The following is a 17,173-nucleotide window of genomic DNA, read 5'->3' on the forward strand; positions in this document are numbered from 1 at the left end:
TTGGATATCTGCAAAGTATTAAATAGCGAACCAGCCATACCTTCAGAAGTCAGCATTGATTTAAGTGGCTTTACTTAAAAAATAATCAGTCTTTAGGATTTCTGGTACTTTATGATTTGGGTTAACTACTCTTTATTTCATTGAACATGCATTATATATAATGGTTGAGTGATTGTAAAACATTTTTTTTTTTTTTTTTTTGGCACATTTCTGGACAGGAGTGTTGACCTAAGTCACTTTCAGAACATACACACATACATTCATACATAAATGCACACACACACGCACACACACACATACACACACACACACACATATATACATATTCAGATATACATATATATGATTTTCCTCATTTTATCATTACCATCTTTATCATCATTACCATCATCTTAATTATAAGTTTCATCATCATCGTCACCGCCACATTTATCATAATCATCTTTATTACCATCACCTTTATATTAATCATCATTACCATAATCATTATCATCATTATAATAATAATAATAATAATAATAATGATAATAATTTTAATAATAATAATAATAATAGTAGTAGTAGTAGTAGTAGTAGTAGTAGTAGTAGTAATAATCATCATCATCATCTTCTTAATCATAACCATCATCTTCATATTTTTCATCAACACCATCAACACCTTTATCATAATCTCCATCGCCATCTTCATTTTTTCTTCATCATAATCCTTCTCCTCCTCCTCCTCCTCCTCCTCCTCCTCATCATCATCATCATCATCATCATCATCATCATCATCATCATCATCATCATCATCATCATCATCATCCTTACCTTTATCATAATCATCATCAGCTTCCACGTTTTCTTCATCATGATAATTCTCCTCCTCCTTCTCACCATTACCGTAGAATGACCCAAGGAACAGTGGTATGCGGCGCGTGCGTGTGTGAAGCCAGACCTTTGAACTCTTCGGTAATAAAATGCACCTCATTATCCTTTCATTGTCGTTGTTGTTCTATTTCTTATCATTGCAATAGCCTTCGTTGTCGGATGTTCGACTCTGTGCGGTATAAATGGAATCGTGTCTTCTAAGCTTGTAACTTACGTCCATATATTTATTTCTTTTTTTCCTTTATTATGAACTAAATATCCCTTTTTTTCTTAACCCCCCTCCTTTTTTTAACCAAATATCCATTATTATTATTATTATTATTATTATTATTATTATTATTATTATTATTATTATTATTATTATTATTATTATTATTATTATTATTATCATCATTATTATTATTATTTTATTTTTCTGCGTATGATATTTTTTATTTACTAAGTTTTAATCTGATTTTGTATCTGGTCTACCGAAGTTATTAATAGCTTCCTTGTTTTAAATATAATGGACTATATTGATTATTTTTATTTGACACATAACAGTTTTTTAAGCAATGCAATTCCTGTTTTGATTTGTTTTTCTTATTTGTTATTTACTTTTGATTGAATTCTTATTCGTTTTCTGTTGGTTATTTATTATCAATATCATGTTTGTTGTTACTATTGTTGTTATTCTCTCATAATAATAATGATGATAAAGAGCGTAATGATAATGATAATAATAATGATATTGATAGTGATAGTCTTAATGATAATGAAAATAATAATAATGATATTAATGATAATGATAATTAGTATTATCATCTCTCCTATTTTTATCATCATCATTAACATTATCAATATCATTTTCACTGTTAGTATCACTGTTACCATCATCTATATTATCCCATCATTATTTCACTTGTTTGTTTTCTCTTCAGTTTTAGAAAGATGCCACTCGAGATTCACATCACCTTAAGTCCATTATTTTGATACTTGAATCCTATTTTACTATTCTTTTAAGTAATGTGCGCGGAATCTTTCTTATTATGACACTCGTAAGGAGAAATGTTAGCTTTGATGAAGATTATTAAGTCTATCGTGGTGGAATGTCTATTGTGTTGGGTGTATTGTAGTTTCTGTATGTTATTATGTTTAAGCTTCCAACAGATATCTTTCATCTTTAAGAATATCTTCTAAATTTTCATCTTATCACCATTTTCTTTACGTTTTTCTTTTCATATAAATTATCTAAATTTAATAGGTAATGTCTGCAAGAAGTCTGTGGGTGTATCTTCTGTGTTTTTTTTTCCCCATCATCTTCATATATTCTGTTATGAATATCTCATTTTATATTCTAATAACAATACCAAATACTCCACGACTCAGATAGTGGTGTACATCAATAATTATCATCAATCAGGGTACAGAATGGAAACAAAATCAACTTTTAAACAATGCATATTGATAAAATGTTTATTCGAGACAATATAATCCTGTACAGACCTGTCCACGCATTCAGTATGAAAACATTTAGCGAGAGCATTGGCTAGAAGAGAGTTAGGATGTGGAAAAGGACTGATTTATGTATTGGCGGTGATCGTGGTTTTTCTTGCGCTCTGTATTATCTGCCTTAGAAATTCACTAGTCTTGAAAACTACCAGATAATATGGCAAGTCATCAGTTTCCGGGATATGTCCAAAAAGATTCAAATATTTTTTTTTATTTTTTCTTTCATTATATCAACTATCTATTCATCTATCATTTCTGAACTGGCTGTAAAGTGAAAAGTTAGTTCTCTTTAGTATCCCAGAAACTGATGCTTTACAACAAGTCCCAAATAAAGGCAGACATGTTGAGGTTTTATTATTTTTTTTTCTAGCACTACATCTCACTTTGTTTCATTTATTGTAGGAAAACGAATGATTTGTATAAAAGTCTCTTCAAAAACAGCTACTGGGTACCGTGCTATACATAATCGAGTGAGCGGTTACAACAGAGTCATCCAATATTACACACATTCCATGACGTCACCACCGAATTTCCAAAAAAGAGGAGGTTCGGAAATTCATGAAAAAGCAACGAGAAAGAATTTGTCGGAAATGCAAGTGTGGACGTTTTCCTTGGCAGCGAGAGCCAATCAGAACGCAGGACTTTTTTCAAATCCCTGTTGTGATTGGTGGGTTGCTGCCGGGCAAAGTTCTCTCTTACGTTTTCGAGTTATTACTTGCTTTTTCCTGTAAGTACGAACACTATGCAAGTCATGTTTGAAGCAATACAGCCATAATTTCATTTCCTTAAAAAACACAGAACAATCAATGTTTTAAAAAGACACAGCATCTCTCATTTTGGTAAGAACCCACGTCCATGCCCATAACAAATCAAATGAATAAAGTGTCTAAAAACCTTCCACCACCTTTATATCACCTACAGTCAACAACGAGTGAACAGTCTATTGGAAATAGCTCATCATAATTTAGGAATGGTTGATTGGTACTTACAAGAGGGAATAGCCAGGAACACCAAAAAGTCTCAATTTGGCATGTAGGTTACATTCTGAATCTTTATACAGCATACTTACTGACAAATCATTCATGCCATGTTTTTTTATATATATTTTTTTTTTATTCAAATTCGAATAAAACACTGACACTTCACACGGCAGTTTCAGTGCACAACCAACAGCCCGTTTAGCGCAAGGGCATTGACATATCTATAATGAACCCTGTGCATATGGCACACGTTACCGCAGCACGTAACACGGACCAACTACTGAAAACATGCTACGCTGTATGGACCACATAACGAACGAATGAACCAATCTAAGATATATATAAAAAAAGAGAGAATAACGTAATTTTTTTTCTTTTCTCCCCCGACGCATCCACCGAAGGACGCCACTCCAAGCTGTTCCATGTCGCGCTGAGACAAAAAAAAAAAAAAAAAAAAAAAAAAAGAATTAAAAATAAAAATTAATAATAATAATAATAATAATAATAATAATAAAAAGAGTCGTCACATCTGCATAGGGTTCTTTCTTAATTTTCAGAGAACCATAGATCCATAGATATCTCGCGACCTATGCCATATTTCACGACGGGATTTGCGAAACTTGAGCCTTTGCCTCGGTGGTCCCCAAAAGGATTCAATCTTACTTATAAAGGTGTGTGTAGGGGGGGGAGGGCAAGAGAGGGAGGATTATTAATGTCTTTTTTTCTTTTATTTTTTTATTTTTTAAATTGAACCTTATGGCAACTCCACCGTGAGCTCAGAATCCCCAAATCTCGTCTTATTCCAACGACAGGCAAAGAGAAAAAACTGAAGAGAATGAAGGCACACACGATGATACAAAGACCACGGAATAGCTCTTTGCATTATAGAGTCAAGGCCTGTATTTAGGGGCCGCTCTATCTTCAGGGGATATTCGGGGGGGTGTTATGTAGGGGAGGGAGGGAGGGAGGAGGGGGGAAGGGGGATAATTTCCGCTGATTCAGGCTAATTGAGTCAGACTACTGGTTAAAAAACCCCTTGGTACCCTACCCACAACCTCTCATAGGATTTCCTTTGCTGTTTTGTTTATTATTTCGTTCATTAATACCAATAGCTATGGGACTTAAAACTGATTAAATAGTTAAACAGTATCAAAGTTATCTCAAACTGATCATGCACTAGAGTAAGGGGAGGGGGGGGGGGGGGATTTATAGGTCGGTCTCATGCCCAAATTCTTGGTGGCTCTTTGAGGATATCGAGAACACATTCCAAAAAGAGGAGAGCCGATTCAATCCACTGTTCGGTTAAAGAGGGTTAGAACTGGGAGGGCGAAGGGCTATCGCTAGTGTATTTACCAAGGTATCCGAGAAGCAGCTAAGGAGTGTATATATGCAAAGGGCACCCAAGAATTCACGCACAAGAGTCTATTCAACATGTACATCATTTTCACCCACTGGAAAATGGTTTGGGCTGCGGCCTACGCGGGGCTGCGCGGGGCTGGACAGTGTTTTGACCGCGTGGAGTTCGCGGTGACGATGCGGTGGTGAGGCCGGCCTGTGGAGGTGGCCGCCATAGGCCTACACGATTGCAGGTAAAAGCCTACGAAATCCGTAGACCAAAAGGTTATGCCATCAATTCTACGATGGCGACATTACATCAGATTTCATAAATATTTGAAGTTTAGATCAATCATAGGCTATTATAATTCACATATATATATTCTTATATATAAATGTATGTATATATATTCATATATATCTCAAATTGCAACTGGGTTTTCTTTCAACAGGTTGTAATGTGAAGTTTCTATACAATGAGTAGATAATGAAACATTAAGCATTATGAAAGTGGTAGAGATTTAGTTAAAGATATAGAGGTTCTCTGTGCATTTCAGCTGAAGAATATACGATATGGAACACTTTTATATTGGCGTTTTGGGCAATAATAGATTTTAATGACAAGATGAGATGAGGGTTGAAAATCTTGGCTTAGAGCGCAATATTCTTGTCTTAATTATGTTTAATACCACATTTGGTAGAATATCGTAGTCTCAGATACGAAAGACTTTGATGCGGAGTGAAATTTACGTTCAAATTTGTTCACCGCAAAAGTTCAGTCTTCAGCTTGCGATAAATAGTTTAAAACGTTTACATCAGATTCTGTGAAGTATATTTAGTGAATCACTCTCATCCATTGTTTGATACCCCCGACACAGAGAAGTGCAGTTAAATGTCTCTGATTTCATCTACGAGTTAAGTAGCTACTGAAAGACTGGGCACTCTACCTTATGTGACTCGTGGCATCATCAATAACAATAGTACCGGGATCTGAAGCTTGAGAGTAATTTGAGAAATGAGGATATGTGAAACTCAACGTTCTGAATCAAAGAATCGAGAGATGGGAGAAGAAGACGAAGAAGGAGAGATCAAACGAATTCGGCAAGTGCTGGTACTAAGAGAACAATTTATCAGACATGCATCATTGGACCTCGATTCTGTTAGATACAACTGGGATATCAACACCAGAAAGGTTATGTATCAGCAAATATCTCAACTTGGTTCTTGGTAGTAGGATGGATACTGCGAAACACTACTGGAAGTAACACTATTTTATACAAAAAAGCACTTATGGATTTGCAGTATAAGGGTGATTGGGACCCACGCGGACGCTTGAGACTCCAGACACAAAATTATGATTTGGTTCTACGTCATTCCTTTTTTTAAATTATCATTATCATTTTAAGAATTTTGCTTAAACTTCCAAAATCTCGAATAGAAATTATTCTTGAATTTTACCTTTTTTGAGAGCATTTAAGGACTCCTATGGATTTCATGTCTCTTTTTACCTTTACACTTTAGCTCTTTCTTGTGTTAACTTTAGCTTTTCTTCATGCATACTATATACAAATGAACATTTACATGAATGTATCACCTCCGAAGCCAAAGGGTGAAAGGCAAGTCATCATCTGCACTAAGCTTCAGATTAATCAAATGACAAAATCAACCTATATGACCACATCTTGACCACACACATATACATATATATTTTTTATGCTATGCTTCACAAATCAGACCGCATCATCATAATGAATGCAACAGGTAATATTGTGCTCTGTTGGTTCATGCAAGAAATAAGAAACTCGAAAACCATTTACCCTGTGAATAGGGTTACCCATTGGTACTTGGAATCCCTAAGACTGCATAGCAATCAAAGGACTACATAGGAACCCCAAGATAACGTAACAGCCGCAATAAAATCTTAGGAGTCATGATCACATATCACTGACAAGATTACATAGTAACCCGTAACCTCTCTCCTGTGGTGTCCTCAGCCTCCCCGCATGCCGTGTCAAGACCGCGTGTGTCTTGAAGATGAAGGAGACCCTATACTGAAGGTGCCTCGTGTTCCCTGGTTAAACACAGAATCACGGAGGATCCTTACATTATGCAGGTGCTTGAAATTCCCTGAATGTCTCAATTTTTTTTTTTATCTTCTGTAGATACATTTTTTTTCTCAAAAAAAGCAAAAAACACAAGGGTGCTCTTTAAAATATCTGGGTTCCCCTATATCCCTAGATGCCCTTAGAGTCCTGGGTGTCCCTAATGTCCCTGGGTTCTTTTCATAAGCTCTCTGGGTGTCCCAAAATCCCACCCTCAGGTGCTTCGTGCCTCCATGGGTGCCCAAAAACCCCCACAGCTGCGCCTAGAGTGCCAAGCTGAACACTCCCCCAAGGTGAGGGCCAATCCATATAAGGCAGGACTTTTAATACAAAAGGTCAAAACGTTAAATCCAAAGACCACAAGGATCCCCTAAATAATAACATTCCCCAGTAAACCAAGCTCTTCTCGTTAGTGTAAAACCAAAGTCCCTAATATTCACAGTCGTTAAACATCCTAAGATTTTAGGAATTTACTTTAACTGGAGGCGTTTCTTGGGTCACTGTCTTCCCAACATTTCTTCAAAGGGGCATCAAGAGTAATATACAAGAAAGAGTGGACGCATCACCACGCTAGGTTTAACACAGGACTCGTACACTGTTAAAGCCAATGCTGTTTTTCTCTGGTTTTTTTTCTGTTTGACAAAGAGTGACCACTATATATTTTTCTCAATAATAAATAACCAATAATTTCTTAACATACAATTCCAATTTTTGTGTTACCACATACATTTTATGTCCGCTAATCGTGATGTAATGTTGAATCCATTTTTAATGATTACTTTGGTGCAAAATGGAGCAGGAGAGAGGGGAGGGGCCTTGCTGTCCCCACTCCACACTGATGGACACACACTTTGGTTGTGGACAAGAGATACAAAAGGTACCGCCGTCCACACAATTTAAGACTAACGAGTACAACAAAACCTGCAAGGCGAGGAGGAATGTGAAAGGACAGCAGCAAGAGACTCCAGCATCGCCGTCCACCCACGCACTGAGGCTGCTCGGCAGCACAAACACTCGAGCTTTGGCAGGCAAATGGTTGTTCTTGTCGCGTGAGATTGACCTGGAGAACCTCTGTCTCCGTAGCAAATCGTAAACACTACTGACTAACTGCCTAGTCGTCAAAAACCAGAAGAAAAAGGTAACAAAGTGGTACTCATACTACACCTAACGAACAATGACTAAACCGACAGATAAAATGGAATGACATATCTCATTCTGCTCGTTTTTTTTTTGATATTCATACAACCCTCACACAAGAGAGCTACAGTAGTGGTGACATTAAAATATCACAGATTTGATAGAACATTTGTTGTATGTTTTAAATAAAGCACTTGTAGGGGATATGGTACAAAACAAACATGAAGAAAAGCCACACTAGTCTTGTGGCCCTATTTTACTCCCCTGCCCAGGTCCAGTGCTGCACTCTACCCCCAGGCACTGCTAGTCAGGGCAGTGCCGCCCCCACCACCGCCCTAGGGGGGTGGGGGCCTACGCCGCCCTGTGGGATCCACTAGCACCAGTCGTCCTCATCACTGTCACTATGTCGCTCCCCCTGGGCCCCCTTCCGCTGAGGCCCCGCCCCTCCCCCCCCAACCCCAGGGGCAGGCAGCCGCGTCACTGCACGGTCCCGCCCTGGCTTGTACCCGTTAGGCACTGCTGGTGAGGGCAGCTGACGCCGGGGGCCTCGCCCGTAGGCAGCCGCCTGTTCGAAACTAAGTGGCTCTTCTGGCCGCCGCTCATACGGATATTGGTCTCTAATGGGCGCCATGGGCGGCCGCCTGAGTGCCCCTTGGGCAATGATCCCTTGCGGGGGCCCTCGGGGGCGAGCGCTCCCCTCTGTCACTGGTGGAGTCCTTCGCTCGCGGAACACCGGAGGCATTTCTAGCTTGGGCACATGCGTAGGCGAGGCGTTCAGCTTGGGGAAGTTAATGGGCTGAGATCTAGTGGGGGATTTAGCCCCTGGGAGAGTGTGGTGGCTGGGTCCCGCGTGGCCCGCGCCCTGGGGCTGGGGGCCCAGGTGGAGTGTAGAGGGTTTGTTGGGTGTGGCAGGCAACCGACGACCGCCGCCCCGCCGTTGCGGTATGGTCGGGTAACTGGAGCCCGCCCGCCGGTGTGGCGAGGGGCTGCGCGATCGCCGGTCCAGCGAGGCCGTGCCGTAGTACTCCAGCGTCCGGCCGCGGCGCGCTGCTGTCCCGGCGAGCCCTGAGTGCGGCGAGGGGCTGCGCGAGCGGGCGTCCAGCCGCGTGGGGATGTAGTGGCGGTCCGGACTGTTGGACTCCGAGCGGATGTCCCTCACGCCCCAGGGCCGGGCCGGGAACGGCTCGCGGCGGCGGCTGGGACTTCGACCCCGCACCGGAGACATCATGCCGAAGTCGTCGTGCATTTTGCCTGCAAATTAGGGCAGCGTTACACAGGGACGGTCACGCCTCCTTCCACACGAACACAGACACGGGTCATTAACTGACAAGGGTTTTAGTGACTGAAACTATAATCATTTGATGACTAGGCTTGAAGTGCCTTATAGAATGACGACCACTTGTATGACACGGGTCTGTATCGTGACCAACACAGAACAACGAGAAACAAGTAATGAAGCCTACAAAGTGTCAGGAAGTAAAGTGCAGAAATGAAAAGAAATAAATAGATGCTGATACTGGACAACTGGAAGAACAGTATTGAAAATTAATAATGGAAATATGATTAATAGTGGCAATAAAACGATGACAATAATGATTATGAAAATAAAATCAGTATCAAGAGATACACTTAATAGTAAATTATTATCAACAATGAATATAACAATAAACTTATTAATGATCATAATGATAAGAACAATATCATATAACAAAATGAAACCGTATAAATTGATATAATAATAACAATAATAATGATCACTGCAGCAACAACAATGACAAAAGAAGCGCTTGCACTACAGCCACTACTATGGTGACGAAAAGAGACGTTGTTAAAGAATTCTACACTAAAAGAACAAAACACTACAAGTATCTAAAAGTCACGATGGAACACTGTGACCGTGTTCACAGTTTTGCATAATCAACATCTGACGTTCTTAGAAAGCTTTTATTAGTATGAAAGTTAGGCCAAAAGCTGCGCTGAATCGTGTATACATGTGTATAGTTTTTCTTTATAAAAAGAAATACATATTCACGGTGATAATCATGCAGTGTACATAACTGCATGTTATTTATCATATTCATTTATCATATTAATAACTATATATATATATATATATATTTTTTTTTTTTTTTTTTTTTTTTTTTTTTGCTATGGTTTAATTTATGATAAGAAGGGGCAAATGGATAGCGTGCTTAGACGTAGCCCATCGGAGAAACGAAGTTAGATGAAGAAAAAAGAGAACAAAGAAAGCCAGAAAAGGGGAAAAGAGGCAAGAAGAAAATATATGCTAACAAGCAGTAGGAAGAAAAAGATAATTTTAAAAAGGCAATAAGAAGATGAAGAAAAAGACGAAGAAAAAAGAAAAGAAAATCAGAAGAGTCTGAAGATAAAAAAGAAATCAAGACCCAATTGCAAATAAAAATGAAAAAGGAATTAGAACGAATAACCAGGAGCTACTAATAGAGACGAAGATTCAAAATTCTTCGAAAATGAAACCAGCGGCAGCCTCGATAATGAACCTCTTCTCTTCATCATCACTTAACATCAGATGCTAATTCCATGCAGGAGAAGAATAATGATCATGCCAGAAAGAAAGGAATATAAGAAAATACAAATAAAAAGGAATTGGAGGCAAGGGAATGAACGGGAAGGTTTCATTAAACAAAAATGAAAACGAAATTCAAAATGTCACTAACCTTTCCATTAGAACAAACACATCGAGACACACATTGTTTCCTCGTGGTTCAAAGGGGTCGAAGCATATCAACGGGGGGGATATGTCATATTCTTTAGATATACGATAAGAATAAATCACAGTTTGTGGTAGAAAGATGAAAAAAAGGGAAAAACGTGATTTGAATATGGACAATCCGAAAATACACTTCATTTCCCCCCAAAAACCTCATGGGTGACTTGTCAAGGAATCTAGCTTATTATAAAAAGATAAAAAAAGAGAAAAACAACCAATGTGTTTTTTTTTGTTTTTGTTTTGTTTTACATTTTTTGAACTGCGAAACAACGAGCCCAAAGAGAAAAAACTATGTCAGTATTCCTCACTAGCTAATCACAACCTGGAACTCAATCGTGAAAATAAATGACACCATTTTTCAATCAAGCAGTCCTTTACAATATCAAAAAAGGTATAGATATATAAAATAAATAAATATGGGTGCAGGCACAACACCGATGAGGAATAATGAACAATTTTAAGTTCGTAGATTCCTTAACACGTCGTGACTTGTCTTAGACCGTATCCCCTAACTACTGCGGGCATCACTACTACTCTCGGGCATGGCGGACCTTCGCATGCCTTAGTCGGGCCCAGAGATCCTCATTCCACTGAGAAATCGCGCCCTAACGTGAATATATTTTTTTCCATGCGAAGAACACATCTTATTAAATGTATGCTATATTTTTATTATGTATAAGCCATTTGTAATTTATGGGAAATCACGAGTGATTTTTCTTTCTTTCTTTTGTATGTTTTTTTTTTTTTTTTTTTTTTTTTTTTTTTTTTTTTTTTTTTTTTTAATCTTTTAGTGTATTTTTTCTTCTCTATATCTACAGAGGGCGACCTGGTTGGGTTCTTTGAGCGGATCACGTGAGTCCCAAGGCATCGAAGTCACTAGTCCCCAGTGTGTACATCGGGAAAGGCTATCAAGCATGTCTAACGTTTATACCACTATCACCCATACCGTTAAATAAAGTTCTAAAACACGGAATGTATCCCTGACTTTTTTTTTTTTTGCCCATCCAAAGTAATGTTCTGGATTTTTGTGCTTCGATGGGTGTTTTACATGTATTTTTAAATAGGTGGGTCTTTACGTTTGTTCGAAGTGACAAGCAAGAAATTAAATTGGGTAAAAAAAGTGGTAAACGTTACCATACTTCTGGCCTTTTCCGATTTTGTTTCACTATCGCCGAGGCACCATTTTTCACCTGTTTCACAAACACCATCACTTGCAAATATTACATACTTTTAATGACTAACCGTCTCTCACTCTCTCTCTCTCTCTCTCTCTCTCTCTCTCTCTCTCTCTCTCTCTCTCTCTCTCTCTCTCTCTCTCTCTCTCTCTCTCTCTCGCTCTCTATCTATCTATCAATCTCTCTCTCTCAACCTCCACAACTCCCTCTCCCTCTCAATCTCCATCTCCTTCCTCTCTCTCTCGCCCTCTCCTTTCCTTCTCCCCCCCCCCTCCCCTTTCTCTCTCCCCCTAACTCACACACACACACACACACACACAGACACACACACACACACACACACACACACACACACACACACACACACACACACACACACACACAGGATGAAAGTTCTGGGGTCTGGCGACAGGTGAATCCTGCCCGCAGCAGATACATACCTCCAGTGCCCTGATGATGACCTCGCCTGGCTGGCCACATGACCTACCTCGGAGCCTACCTCGCTTGTGGCCGTGGTCGTACTTGACGAGGTCCACTAAGTCGCTCACGGCGTCGCTGAAGCCGACGTCGTGTGGCTGGCCGGCCCGACGGGGCGACGGGCTCCTCCTGTTGGGCGTCGGAGATCTTAGCCGTCTGGGGGTATATGACGTCAGGTTATATTGGGTCACAGCAAGAGGGGGAGGTCGGGCTGGGGTCATCGCCTCGCCTCCAACTTACGTCTACTGTGCTAAAAGTACCCTGCGGTCTTAAGCTCTCTGCAACCTAGTCTTTTAAACACCGCTACTGTGGCTTGTACAGTGTCTTCAGCTGATTCTTCCAGTGGCGGTTGGCAGGCGCTCAGCACTAAGGGCGCTTGGGCCATCGGGGGTTTAAGGACGATGTTATATTTAGAAATAACAGATTTATGATTTTTTTGTAGTTATAGTTTTCGAAAGTCCAAAAGCCTTTTGATTCAAACATGAGAATCTAATTCTTAATCTTATCTCGGCACTAAGACACTAGAGGCAGAATAATCATCTGGCGAATCTTACGATCTAGTTAGCCTTATAGATTACTTATCTTAATAGGAATACGTGAATTATTAGATTTAATTATAATGTGTAACAAACTGTCCTGAAGTGTGTGAACGCTTAGGGCATGGTCATACACCAGAGGTCTCAGTAAATGTATTCAGTCAGTGTGAATATGAGCGAGAGACGCGCCAGGCAGGCGGCCGCGTGTCGACTGACCTGTGCGGGGGCGTGGGCGACTGGAAGCCACGCGAGGGCGACGGCGAGCGCGACCGGTACCGGCTGACGGGGTACTCGTCCGGCCGGAGGTGTCTTCCGCCGTCGTCCGAGGCCAGGGAGCCCCGTCGGGACGCCGCTTGCACTACCTCGGCCAGCTCCAGCCCCACCTTCAGGAGGAGGTCAGGTCAGCAAAGGTCATCCTACCACATTCGCTGTTCGCAGGCGTCACGCATCACACCGCAGGGTTAAGAGGGACGATGAAGGGGAAGGGGGAGGGAAGACTCTCTTACAGGGGAGGGAGGGGGTGGGGGGTAGGGGGAAGACTGTCCTTTGGTCACCCCTGGGGCAGCGTGACCCAGTAAGGGCACGCGAGTGACTTTGGGGGCATTGAACACCATATTCAGATTTCTTTTGTCCGAAACAGACAGGCAGAGATGGCTAAGAGAGAGTTTCGTGATGCCCTCGTGAAGCCTGCGAACAGCTGGTGGCGAAACGGGAAGGCGTGTCTTAAAAGTATTATGGATAAATATTTGCATTCTTAATCTATATTATCCATAAGTAAATGCTTTAATTAAAAGGGGAGAAGAAGGAGTTTATGTTAAAAAGGGACCGTAAATTAACAATATTTTGTTGATCTGAAAGCTAAATGATTCCAAAACTATAATCAGACTGATTCCTAAATGCCAATACAAATTACAGCGTTGTCAGTATTATAATTACTCCTTTTTAATGTAATCATTTCCGAAGTTAGCTGTCTCGTGGAAATAATTAAATTAACAGAAAGATACAGATATTTTTTATAAGCATTATCAGCTGATCAAAACAGGATAGAATTCAGCCAAACAGATCATTCATAAATAATTTCCCAATTCGCACACAGCACATGCCGGAAATATTACATCAGAAAGTAGTGAAATAATGCAGCAGGTGAGTGTATTAGACATACAAGCAAGAAATGTACAGCTTTGCCTTAATAATAAGACCGTGTGGCACTTGTTCAAATACTTATCCAATACCAAGTGGCAACGCAGCGGTGCTATTTTAAATACACTACGAACAAACGTGAACAATTCTTTAATCATATCACAAAGAACAATAATACTTAACGCTGCTATAACCACATGGCAATAGACAACACTACCACTAGCCGTGACATAGGACAGTATGTACATTTTTTTTCTTTTGTGTATTAAAAAAAATATCTCTTGACATGAGGTGGCACTGAGAAAGACGTCTGTAACAAACATACCAAATGTTGGGACAGATAAGATGATTTTTATTTCGTCTACAGGAAAAAAGACAAGGATTAATAGGATTTTACTGTTTTTTTTCTCTCTTCTTTTACTTTGGAAAAAAAATATTGTATCTTGTCTTAGCTGCAAAGTACAAGGGACTCGAGAAGAATGAAAGTAGAAATGGAGAAACATTAAAAGAACTGTGAAGATGTAATCAAATATTTTTGGTGTGTTTGGTTAAATGTAAGGAGGTGATGGTACAGCAGAAGTAGACATAAGATACTTAAAACCTAATACGTACATACAACTGAAAGGAAAGGAAAAAGATGGTTAATAACAACGACGGAAAAGACGAAGAGAAAGAAAGAAAGAAAGAAAAAAAAGTGTTCATAAGAACAATTTTGAAAACCCTGAGCCCAGGTTGGACTAAAATAACACCAGCAAAGGAAGAACTACGGGAAAGAAAGGACAGATTAATAAGGGAAAAAACACGGTGTAGAAGAAACGGTGACTAACTTAGACAGAGAGGGATCACACACACACACAAATCACGACGAGGTAGTAAAGAGGTTAACGGCAGTGGAAGAAGGAAAGAACATATGTGGAAAGAACAACAAGGTAGAGATAAGAAATACAATTGATTTTTGGATGAACTCAATACACGAGTTGAACCAAGAAATAATAAAAAATAAGGGAGGAAGACAGAATAAGTGATTATAACACACAAGTCACAGTCATGGTAAGGCGATTTTAAGAATATAGTGTTGATACTGATGGTGATGTAATGATAATGATAACGATAATAATGATGATAATAATAATAATAATGATAATGATAACAACAATAATAATAATAATAATAATAATAATAATAATGATAATGAAAGCAACAATAATAATAATGATAATAATAATGATAATAATGATAATAATAATGATAACAATAATAATAATAACGATGATAATTAAAATAAAAAAGAATAATTAAAATAATAAAAACAATGATAATAATAATGTTAACAATAAAAAACAATGATGCTAGTAAAAGTAAAATAATATTATTATAATTATTATTATTATTATTAACAGATGATGATAATAATAATAATGATAATATAATGATAATAACAATAATAATGATGATAATAATAATGACAAAATATAATAATAATGAGAGCAATAATAATTATCATGATAATAATAATTACAATGAAAATGATGATGCTAATGATGATAGTATTAATAATGGCAATAGCAATAAACTACAAGAATGGTGATGGAAATGTTTCTAACAAAACAGAAGGCAAAGAAGTGTACAGTAGATTTAATAGACAGTAAAATAATAATAATAATACAATAGAATAGGGTAGACAAAGAAAAAAAATGCAGACAACAAACAACAGGGTTAGACAGACAAAGTGATAGATAGACAGTTGAAATAGACAATGCATTAAAAAGTAGACAATAGCACTAGCAAAGATATCACATGTACACTGAGCTATGTTACAAATACCTCACAAAATTTTATACAAGAGAATACACTCAGGATAGCCTCGAGTTACTCAATGACACAAGGATACAAAGTTTTACTACATAAGCTTATAGAATACACTAATAACCGTAGCGTTGCACTTGTACTATATATTATCAGGTTAAGATAATGTCTTATTACCTATTACTTATAATTTGATTATTATATATATATACCATTTGACTGAACACTTGGCAGTGGTAAAGAGAAATATATGATGATGGTGAAACATTTCAGTGATGGTGATGGAATGAGGTAAATAAGCAAAATTGATGAGGAAAAAACAATACCATTAGTAATAAAGATGAATGTGTTAAAATAATGGTTGTGATCACATTAAATCAACAATAATAGTAATGTTGAAATAATAGTAATTATATCAAAATAAAGGTAATCCCGATAAAATATCAATGAAAGAACCGTAGTAACAAAACCAATAACGATAACAAAGGAAACGATACCGAAGAAACACAAACGAAGAAAATGACAACCAAAATTAATAACGAAGATACTAATAAGGTAATAATAATGCCAGAAAAAAAGTTATAATTAATTGACTCTAATAACTTAAAATTATAACAATGATACTGATTATGGAGACAATCTCTATCACAAATGACCTTATGGATACTATTAATAATGGTAATTACAGTTCAACAACATTATATCAACAACAACACAAAAAACAACAAAAATGCTAATATTAATAACACCGACCTTAAATTAAAACTCAAAAAAACTACAGGAAAAATATGTCAAGCGTAGCAACAATAATTTCATATAGACCCATTAGAAAACTGTCATACACACATACAGTTTACAGAATAGTTTAGCACTACATCGAGAATAATGAAGAATTGCAGGTGACTGAAGTTAACGTTGAGACATGGTTTCGACAAACAAAGTTTCAAGAGATTTTTGCTATGTAGATATATATATATTTAAACACGAATAGAGGTTTTAAGACGTGTTATTTTTTTGCCTACGAGAAAAGAATCATTCTGATTTTTTTTCCCTCTAGATCTCATATTCATTTTCTGGGGGTATTTCCTTGCAGATTTGTAGAAATTTGGTTAGATTTTATTCTCTCACTTTTGATTTTATTAATCAGGGATTGATAAATGTAATATAAAATATACATATTCTTGTCAACGTTTAACTCAAGTCCGCTGCTTAAGTCTACAAAAAATAGTTACATCTCATCTTAACAGCATTGAAAACTACATTTCTATCACGCTATTCATAAAATGTAAAGCTAGAGTTACATATGAGGACTAGGCCATACAGGGGTTGGGGGTGGCTGGTTTCTAGTTTTTCTAATAATACCATTGTTTTCAGA

The 17,173-nt window shown here is 38.1% G+C and overlaps 1 protein-coding gene across 31 annotated transcripts in view; it reads right to left on the reverse strand.

Moving 5' to 3' along the window:
- Positions 1–2,294: 2,294 nt before the first annotated feature.
- Positions 2,295–17,173, reverse strand: part of LOC125047212 (voltage-dependent calcium channel type A subunit alpha-1-like) — a 250,274-nt gene continuing 235,395 nt past the window's right edge. For 30 of the 31 annotated variants that reach the window (XM_047645400.1, XM_047645398.1, XM_047645386.1 and 27 more), the window contains 3 exons: positions 13,069–13,235; positions 12,339–12,472; positions 2,295–9,166 (listed from right to left, as the gene is read on the reverse strand). In XM_047645400.1, the coding sequence (XP_047501356.1) occupies positions 8,289–9,166; positions 12,339–12,472; positions 13,069–13,235 (1,179 nt within the window). In that variant the 3' untranslated portion in view covers positions 2,295–8,288. The remainder of the gene's footprint in view (positions 9,167–12,338; positions 12,473–13,068; positions 13,236–17,173) is intronic. The other variant, XM_047645383.1, reaches the window with a different exon arrangement.

Source organism: Penaeus chinensis, chromosome 40 (genome assembly GCF_019202785.1).
Source record: "Penaeus chinensis breed Huanghai No. 1 chromosome 40, ASM1920278v2, whole genome shotgun sequence".
Classification (NCBI taxonomy): Eukaryota; Metazoa; Arthropoda; class Malacostraca; order Decapoda; family Penaeidae; genus Penaeus; species Penaeus chinensis.